The sequence below is a fragment of the Helianthus annuus genome, chromosome 10, assembly GCF_002127325.2.
Source record: "Helianthus annuus cultivar XRQ/B chromosome 10, HanXRQr2.0-SUNRISE, whole genome shotgun sequence".
Taxonomy (NCBI): Eukaryota; Viridiplantae; Streptophyta; class Magnoliopsida; order Asterales; family Asteraceae; genus Helianthus; species Helianthus annuus.
In genome coordinates this window covers 160,504,485-160,514,144 of record NC_035442.2, presented here as the reverse complement: position 1 = coordinate 160,514,144, position 9,660 = coordinate 160,504,485, and the positions used below count along the sequence as shown (strand labels likewise).

The 9,660-nt window shown below is 37.9% G+C and overlaps 1 protein-coding gene across 1 annotated transcript; it reads right to left on the bottom strand.

Moving 5' to 3' along the window:
- LOC110886227 (tRNA pseudouridine synthase A) lies at positions 1–5,472 on the bottom strand. The gene is made up of 9 exons (XM_022134002.2): positions 5,254–5,472; positions 5,036–5,141; positions 4,770–4,939; positions 3,046–3,191; positions 2,048–2,139; positions 1,404–1,726; positions 1,249–1,318; positions 688–747; positions 1–417 (listed from the first exon to the last, which is right to left on the bottom strand). Exons 1-9 carry the CDS (start codon positions 5,445–5,447, stop codon positions 232–234), a joined length of 1,347 nt encoding a protein of 448 aa, XP_021989694.1. The 5' UTR covers positions 5,448–5,472; the 3' UTR covers positions 1–231.
- Between the last annotated feature and the right edge of the window lie 4,188 nt (positions 5,473–9,660).

Below are 9,660 nucleotides of genomic sequence, written 5' to 3'. Positions count from 1 at the left end.
TGGGTAAATTACGATCACTTGTTACAATAAATATCTAAATCTTTGAATAAAATGACTGATTTAGGAGTTTGTATGCTTGTATACATAGATAATAGACCTCATACGACTTTCTTCCTGTCTGACCCATTCCTCCATTTGACGCACAACACAACAAAACCCGTTCAGGTCAAAACTGGCAACTCGTTACTTGAAAGGAAATCGTCCAGTCAAAGTAAACCTTCAAGGTTTACCTTATAAGATAAAACTAGTTTGTGAATCGAAGTCGTTATAGCCAACATCAACAAGACAAAGGCCATCAGGGGGTGCTGGTGGGGCCGTGGCACGTCTACATGTGGCATCCATCAGCTTTATCAAAGCATCATCATCGGCACCAGCGGCTGCTTCCCTTATTGATGTTGCCACGAGGACCCGAACCATCTGTCAGTCAACAACACCCAATTAATCCTTAAAACAGTAACTGATCAAATGGGTTTAAAGGGTCAAACGGGTCACAAGTTGTCCAAAGTGTAAATGCATATTACCTACTAAATTGCTTTATTCAGAAACCTAGATTATTATTGTAATAAATATATTTTTTGTAAGCATATTTAACATATATTATGTAAAATATATAGAACAAAAATGTATCTGGTCAACATGATCGTAGATTAAAAAGGGATATAAGATCGTCTAAATTATGTATAATACCTTGCGTAAGAAGCGATTAGCAACCAATTCAATGCACATTGTCTCTAAATATTCTCCTTTCTTCATGAAAAGTGGAAAAAAGCAGTTAGTAAGGCATACAATTCTAGGAAGAATTATATATAAATACTATATAAATAAGAAAAAATTACAAGTTTTGTCCTTTATCTTTATACCACTTTTCAGGCGGTGTCCTTTTTAACGAATGTTGACAAGCGGTGTCCTTTACTAGGTATTTTGTTGCAAGTTTAGTCCTTTACACCCAACCCAGTTAAAAAACCCTGTTAATTGTTGACAGGCGGTGTCCTTTACTAGGTATTTTGTTGCAAGTTTAGTCCTTTACCTAGGTATTTTGTTGCAAGTTTAGTCCTTTACACCCAACAATTAACAGGGTTTTTTAACTGGGTTGGGTGTAAAGGAGTAAACTTGCAACAAAATACCTAGTAAAGGACACCGCCTGTCAACATTCGTTAAAAAGGACACCGCTTGAAAAGTGGTATAAAGATAATGGACAAAATTTGTAATTTTTCCTATAAATAAAATCAAACACCATAAAAAATTAACCTCTGCGTCAATGGGTAAAGTTACTTGTGTGGCTCGTGCATGGAAGATAAAACACTCTGTTGGAGGACCACTGAAATATAAATTAGATCATGCAGTTAGAGAATGAACATTAAAAAAAAAGAATGATTTTCTTATTTATGTAAAATAAAGCTTACGTATTTCTTGCGGGTTTTGTATCACGTGCAAACATCTTGTAAGATAATAATTTTCCTTCTAATTGTTGCAAAATCTTGTTCACCTTGCTAACTTTGAACCTGGTTGGTTTTTTTATACTTTCTGCATCATTTTTGTCATCATCAATTGGCGATTCTAAATTTTCTTCTATAATAGTATCGTTAAAATTAAATTTTTGGTCACTAGTTTTTCCGTCATAAGTTATTGTGGCATCTTCTTCACCAGTTTCTCCAGCATTCAAAGGGAAGATATACATATAACGCCTCCACTTTGCAGAGAAATTAGGATGAAAAGTACGTGGTACCTGTAATATACTAATAACTAAGTTCAAAAGAATAATCAAAATGAATTACAAACACTAACCCCATAACTAGAGGTAGGGTTGTAGACGAACCGAACGTTCAGCGAGCAGTTCATGAACCGTTCGGCGGGAAGTTCGTTTATGTTCGTTTACCAAATGAACAAACACGAAAATTTGTTCGATAAGTTATACAAATGAACATGAACAGAGGCTGTGTTCGTTCGTTTTTGTTCGTGAGCGTTCGGTAATGTGTTCGTTTATGTTCATTTGACCAGTACCAAAATGCTACAACTTTTGACCCGAACCCATTTTGACCGTTAGTACCTTAGAAACAGATATGACCATGAGCTTTCCTGGTAATATGCTGTTAATGGCATCTTCAATGTCTTCAGGTCTAACATCCTCTCTCCAAGTATCTAAACATTAAAGTAATTCAAGGTAATTATTACAAGCTACACAGATATAGGGCTGCAAATGAACCAAACGTTCGGCGAACAATTCGTGAACCGTTCGGTGGAAGTTCGTTTGTGTTCGTCCGTTTATTAAACAAACGAACACGAACAAGAAATTTCGTTCGTTTAGTTAAATGAACAAACATGAACAGAGGTCGTGTTCGTTGATTTATGTTCGTGAACGTTCGGTAACGTGTTCGTTTGTGTTCGATAGTTCATTAGTGTTTTTAGTTTTTATATTTATTTAAATAATTCAAAATTCTGACAAATTAAACATCTAATAAGTATCAGTGTATTATATATTCTGTTCATGAACGATTGTTTGTGTTCGTTTATTTCCATTTGTGTTCATCAACATTAGTTTGTGCTCATTTGTGTTCGTCAACGTTCGTTTTTGTTCGTTACCTAAAATTAACAAACAAACACAAACGAACACGAACAAGTTCATTTCCTTAACAAACGAACACGAACATAAAATCTCGTTCGATAAGTGTTCGTGAACGGTTCGCGAACACATATATTTCTTAACAAACGAACACGAACAAGGTCTTGTTCGTGTTCGTTCGTGTTCGTTCGGTTCGTTTGCAGCCCTACACAGATAGTTAAACTTCGACATGCGTAAATGAAACTAGTAAATAAACAATCAAATTTAAAAAGGCACCATAAATCCATAATACGTCTTTAGAAATAAATAACCTCGCCGTATCATGAAAACTGCAGTAAGTCTCATCCGAGTCTCTATCTCCTTCTATATAATTTAACTAGAAAACACATTTTTCTCTAAAATTTTTGTTTATATATGAAAAAGACATGCATTTAGGAGCTCATTGTTCCATTTGATGTAAATAAAAATACAAAATAAGAACATACAGAAAGAGCAAACTTGTTGGAAACCAGTGACCCCTTTGTCAGTTCTTCCAGCAACAACAACATTGCCTTCGAGTGGTAGACCTTTATCCTTCAGTAATCCAGCTTTCCTTTCATCAACAAACTTCCCAAGAGATTTCTCAACCACTCTGTGCAGAACAAGCGAAAAAAAATTGTAGCAAGTAAGAACATATATCTTATATATGTGTATGTGTATCTAATAAACAAAGATGAGTTTTGCTGATGTGGGGACTGGGGAGTGAGTTCTGCTACAAAAACTTAAAGAAGATGGAATAGATTTCCTTTCGTGTTCTTTAAATTCTATAACATAACAAGCAGATAACAAAGTGCATGGCCGGCCCTGGGGGTGGGCGGGGAGGACCACCGGCCAGGGCCCGATATTTCGAGGGGCACGTTTTTATGAAAAAACCCAATATGTATATGTAAAATTTTTTTTAATCGGGTACATCCATACAAACACCAACATAGGATCTCTTACAAAACTATTCTTATGGTTTAGATTAGTTATTGACCCTTTTGGCATTAGGTTTAGACCTTTAGTGAGCCAAATACCCAATTTCGCTAAGGCCTAAGGGCACATTTTTTCGAGCTCGAACAGGGTACACGAATTCTTAGGGCCGGCCCTGCCAAAGTGCCACCGCATTGTTCTTTTTCTATCTATGAACGGGTGTTTGTCAGGAACTTATACAGGAAATAATGAAAATTTTGACTTGTATTAAGCTGTTTAGCTAATATATAGTTTTCATGAACATATGGCCTATATAACACAATAATGTCAATGCATCAGTATTCTGTTTATACTATATGCGAATTGCTATGCATACTAGAGTTTGTTAATTTCGTATAAGGGGATGTCTTGGTATGGGTTAGTCATTCAGTTGGTGTTTCAATGAGGTTTTCCAGATTCAAAAAATCTAAGTGTTTGTTTTTTCCATATTCATAGGTTGATTATGTAAGTCGATTTATAGACCTTCAACAGGACTAATTATGTAAGTTGATTTACATGTTTTTAGCGATATTCCCAGACAGCAGAATTGCTTCGACTGTTGTTAGAACTCACAGATGTAGTTTTATCATTTTGCTTGGTCATGTAACTTAACTTTCCTAAAATATCACATATGCGATGTCAGAAAAAACAACCAGCCCCTAAACCCCGGTTCGAGCTTCCACTTCCCATTCTCGAGTGATCAATAACACAAGGATTGAGTTACCAATCATTTTAATGACAACAATAGATATTTTACTGAAGACGTTAATCTTGAATTGAGGAGATAAGAATCATGACGGGTTATAGATAACTCTTGATGAATTATTTATTGAGTCTTTTATATTTTTTATTTAGAGATAATTATTAGTTTAAACTAATAAAGTTTATCTAGGAGTCTATTTATTTATTTAATAGAATTTGAGTCGGGTTAGGACTAGAATGAGTTTTAGTATAAACAGAGGGTTAGGGTTATTGTATTGGTGTGTTTTTCATTGATAAATAATAAAAGAGTTAAACGTGTTCGTTCAAACCGTGTTTTTGTATTTGATCGAAGGGCCTGATTTCCAGCATTTCCATCCCGGTAAACAAAACACAGCCTGGTTATCATACGGGTCTTTAAAGAACTAAAGCTAGTGTATACGTGTGCGTGCGTGTGTTTGCATATTTGAAGTGTTGTTAACTTAAATTAACGGCACTCAGTTGTAACAAATAATCTTACTCTTGAACCGTATTTAACCCCGGTTGCTTCTGCCATCCATCAAATGAACCACCGTGATACGACATAACTATCTTAAAATTCATTCGCGCCCACCGTCCCGCTCGTTTTTGAGCCGGAGTAACAACATATTCAGAAGGTTCTACAACAGCATTATCATAAATGTTCTGTGACTGCAAATATATCATTCATTAACCATATCCTTTAAGTATGAACTTGATTATGTGTCTAAAAAACATAAATCAATCAAATACTATTATAGTACTAACCTTGGTTCCAAACAAGTGATGCAATGCAGTCTGACCGTTGACCAGGTTAGAGTAAAAGTTGACCACTTTTTCCCATGGTCTGGCATACATGAACACGTAAGACTCCCTGCATCAGAACACTTAGGTCAAAATTGGTAATGATATAAACTGAAGTTAATTAAAAGCTTGATAATCACAAGATAATATGAATTTATATGAGGAGAATAGAATAAGAATACCTAGCAGTCCAACGAGAGGCGTTGCAAGAATCGGTGTGGTTATAGTGTAAATAGTCTTTGGTTTGGGGGTTGTTGTTTGTGGTCAGGTTATTATCCATTGAGAGGACGAACTTTCTTCTTCTTCTTCTTGTTACGGTGATTTGAGATTGAAGTTGTACGGCCACCGCCCACGGCCGTTGGTAGGCTAATATCATCCAACGCTCCGCCCTTGTTCTGACGGCGGGCGGCTTTTCACTTTTGACTTAGGCTAAATTACGAGTCCCTGTATTTTAATGGTTTTAATCATTTGAGTCCAAAAGCAAAAAGTTTAACAACCTGAGTCCCTATAAGCATTTTCTTTAACCATTTGAGTCCAAATTTCTAACACTGTTAGAATTATTTTGTTAAGATTTGTTAAATGACCAAATTACCCCTATAATTAAAAAATAAATAAAAAAACTAATTTATATTTCTCTTTCTCCCTCTTCTCTCTCATTTATCTACCATAGATCTGAATTCCAGTCATCACCACAAGTATACACATACCAGAGAGTTTTCACCGGTGAACTAGGGTTTCAACTTTCACCACCTCCATAACCGCTACCGTGATGGCCGGAGTTGAAGTGAAGCAAGAATAATCGAAGCAAGAGATCTAGGGTTTTAGCGGTATCAACAACAATTACACTAAACGAACAGATGATTCGGAGATTGCGGTGATCGATCTCGATAGTTCAGATGACGACGATTCAGGTGACAGAATTCGTAATGGCAAGAGATCTAGGGTTTCGAGTGGTGGAGATGATTTTAGCAGTGATTGTTCAGCCCCAAACGGGGGTTTATCTGACGCCGCCCAACCTGGTGGTGAATGTAGTTTTCTCAAATCTTGGGTCATATGAGGGTGTGCGGGTTTTCACTAAAGCGATTAAAGATCAGGGGGTCATCATTCAGCGTCAAAAAGTTCAGGTGCATAAATTTCGACCCTTGAATTCGCTACTCATGTGGCCATTACAAAGACCGGTGATGGTTCTTGATGGTTCGAATAACTTGAGTGAACCTTTTGGAATTTTCTGCTGCAAACAATTATGTTATAGGGTAATCTGATTCCAAACGGCTCGGTGGTTCTATTCCGGCCGCAAACAATTTGTTCTGGTTTGCTCAGGTTGTGGTGTGAAATGTTAGTGTTTTTGCTCAGGTTGTGTGTGTAAAGAGAGAGGGAAAATATTTTACATCACTGATTCATTGGACTTTGTTGATAGATTCATGAGATCTAAATGAACCGGCTATGATGAAAGGGATGGGGAGGGGGTGTTTGGATTTGAATGAACTGAAAGCTGGATTCAGGTATGGTGCAGTGTGGTGGTGGAGGTGGTGCAGTGCGGTGGTAGTCTGATTAGAGAGGTGGGTGTTGATGGAGAGAGAGGGATGAGAGAGAGAGTTAAAGAGAAATTGCATTTGGTGTATAAATACATATAAATATAAAAAGATCAAATAATATCTTGTGCATAAAGAGTTGTACTTTATGTGTAATTGACTAAAATGCCCTCATAGTTAACAGACTTGATGGATGGTGTTAGAAATTTGGACTCAAATGGTTAAAGAAAATGTTTATAGGGACTCAGGTCGTTAAACTTTTTGCTTTTGGACTCAAGTGGTTAAAACCACTAAAACACAGGGACTCAAAAAGTAATTTACCCTTTGACTTAATACACCTCTTGATACCGATTTTTTTTTCTTTAACAAGTTACTAGTGGGTTGCCACCGCACTTTACGGCAGGTTCAAACCATAGATAAAAAAAAAAGCAATCGTGAATGGACATTTTACATAAAGGTAAAAAACTACGTCACGACGGTATATTCGAGTGTCACAGAAAGTTATCGGTTCAGTCTGTGATGTTATCGACACTTGTTATAACCATAAAAAAATACTTGCGTCATGTTCGAAACGTAAATAAAATAACCTGCTTATGATGGTACATACGAAAGTTAGAAAGACTTTACCTTAAGAAAAGAAAAACTAAAAAGAAACGACAATTAATAAGCAAAAGGAAAAAACTAAAAAGTTAGGGTCTAAATTGTAATTACAATAAAATGTAAAGGGGAAAATAAGTAAAAGGAAAAAACTAAAAAGTTAGGGTCTAGATAGTAATTACAATAAAATGTAAAGGGGAAAAATAAAGTTGAGGGTCAAATAGTGATTGTAACAAAGTGTAAGGGTTGAAAATAAAAAAAAAACATTTTTAAGATTAACGGTCTAAACATGTTATTACTAAAGTAGAGGGATTGTATGATAAACTTATTAAAAAGTAGAGCTGTAAATGAAAATTTTATTATAATGACATTTTGGTAACTAAACCTAAAAGTAAGAACTTTTTGTCTACTGTAGCTAATGATATAAATTGATATATAGTATTATAATAAAAAAATTTTAATGTGATTGAAGTTTAGTGTTGAAAACTTAAAAACTAAAATTTTACTATAGTTAATGTGATGTGTTTTAATACATATAATAATAATAAGTTACAACTAACTACAACAAAGCATATGATGGAGTAGTCTGTCGTGTGCGCGTTATGTTAGCGAATCAGGCGAAGACCAAGGTTCAATCTCTATGACCCCATCTTCGTTAGGGATGAGCATTTGGTACCGGGTATCGGCACCGAACCACGCCGGGTATATTCGATACTGGTACCCACTTTTCTCGGTTTTCGGTGACGGTACTCACTTTTCCCGGCTTTTGCCTCTCGGAGAGAAGACCGGGATAAGGAGTAATGTAACCTTTACCATTTAAAAAAGGTTATAACTAACTAGAAAGATTACTCGCGCTACGTTTGTGTTGCGTTGTTTCCTGGTTTTCCTGGGGTGTCACATCATCCCCTCGTTGGTTTGGAATTTCGTCCCGAAATTCTGTGGTAGCTTCAGCCTCAGCAGTGGTTGCACTGTTCCCGAACAACTGGGGATACTTGAGTTTCATTTGGTCTTCTCGTTCCAAGGTGAATTCTGGGCCACGACGGGAGTTCCAACGAACTCGGACAAGAGGTATTCTAGTGTGCTTGAGGACCTTAACGTCTCGGTCCGTGATTTCAACTGGTTCCTCGACGAATCGCAACTGATTGTCGATAGTGAGCTCCTTCAAAGGAACTATGAGGGTCTCATCTGACAGACATTTCTTCAGATTTGACACGTGAAATACGTTGTGAACCCCACCGAGTTCTGCTGGTAGGTTCAGTTTGTAGGCCACCTTGCCTATTTTCTGAATGATTTCGAACGGTCCAACATATCACGGATTGAGCTTTCCTCGTTTGCCAAAACGAACTACACCTTTCCAAGGTTAGACTTTAAGTAGCACTCGATCCCCAACCTGGAACTCGAGTGGTTTCCTGCGCTTATCAGCGTAGCTTTTCTGACGGTCACGAGCTGCCGCCATTCGTTGTCGTATCTGAGCAATCATTTCCGTTGCGTCTACTACAAGTTCTGGACCCGTGATCTGACTATCACCCACCTCTGCCCAACAAAGAGGTGATCGGCATTTACGCCCGTACAATGCCTCGAACGAAGCGGCTTGAATGTTGGTGTGGGAACTGTTGTTATACGAAAGCTCCACTAATGGGAGATGTTTTTCCCAGCCGTTGCCGAAATCGATCACACATGCACGAAGCATGTCTTCTAGAGTTTGGATGGTGCGTTCAGACTGCCCATCCGTTTGCGGGTGGTAAGCTGTGCTCATGTCTAATCGTGAACCAAAGGACTTGTGCATTGCTTGCCACAGTTCAGAGGTAAAACGTGCATCACGATCGGAAATAATGGAGGTTGGCACCCCGTGCCTCGAAACCACTTCCTTCAAGTAGATGTCTGCTAAAGTAGAAAACTTGTCTGTTTCCTTGATAGCCAAGAAGTGTGCAGACTTAGTGAGTCGATCCACGATCACCCAAATAGTATCATTCCCACGTTGAGATCTAGGCAACAAAATCCATGGAAATTTCCTCCCATTTCCATTGTGGTATCTTTGGTTACTGGAGTAGGCCCGATGGTTTCTGGTATTCGGTCTTGACTCTCGCACAAGTCAAACATTTGCTAACGTAAGTTGTTATGTGAGCTTTCATGCTAGGCCACCAATACGTAGTTCTGAGATCGTGGTACATCTTATCCGAACCAGGATGTACTGAGTAGCGGGACTTATGTGCTTCATCCATCACAAGCTCTCGCAGGTTGCCATAGAGTGGGATCCAGATGCGTCCTGTTACATAGTAGGCGCCGTCTTCCTTTTGTTCTAACAGTTGCCTTGAGCCGCGTAGGGCTTCAGCCCTGACGTTTTCTGGTTTCAATGCTTCTACCTGAGCATCTCGTATCTGGGAAGGAAGACTAGACTGGATGGTGAGTTGTAACGCTCGCACGCGTTTAGGTGCAGTATCCTTTCGACTGAGGGCGTCG

Excerpts from the sequence above, each read along its gene's own strand:
- LOC110886227 (XM_022134002.2), bottom strand. The coding sequence starts at position 5,447 with ATGATATTAGCCTACCAACGGCCGTGGGCGGTGGCCGTACAACTTCAA. Across the intron at positions 3,192-4,769 it reads GGGTTAAATACGGTTCAAGA|AGTGGTTGAGAAATCTCTTG; the intron begins GTAAGATTATTT and ends TGTTCTGCACAG. Across the intron at positions 1,727-2,047 it reads TGGTCATATCTGTTTCTAAG|GTACCACGTACTTTTCATCC; the intron begins GTACTAACGGTC and ends AGTATATTACAG.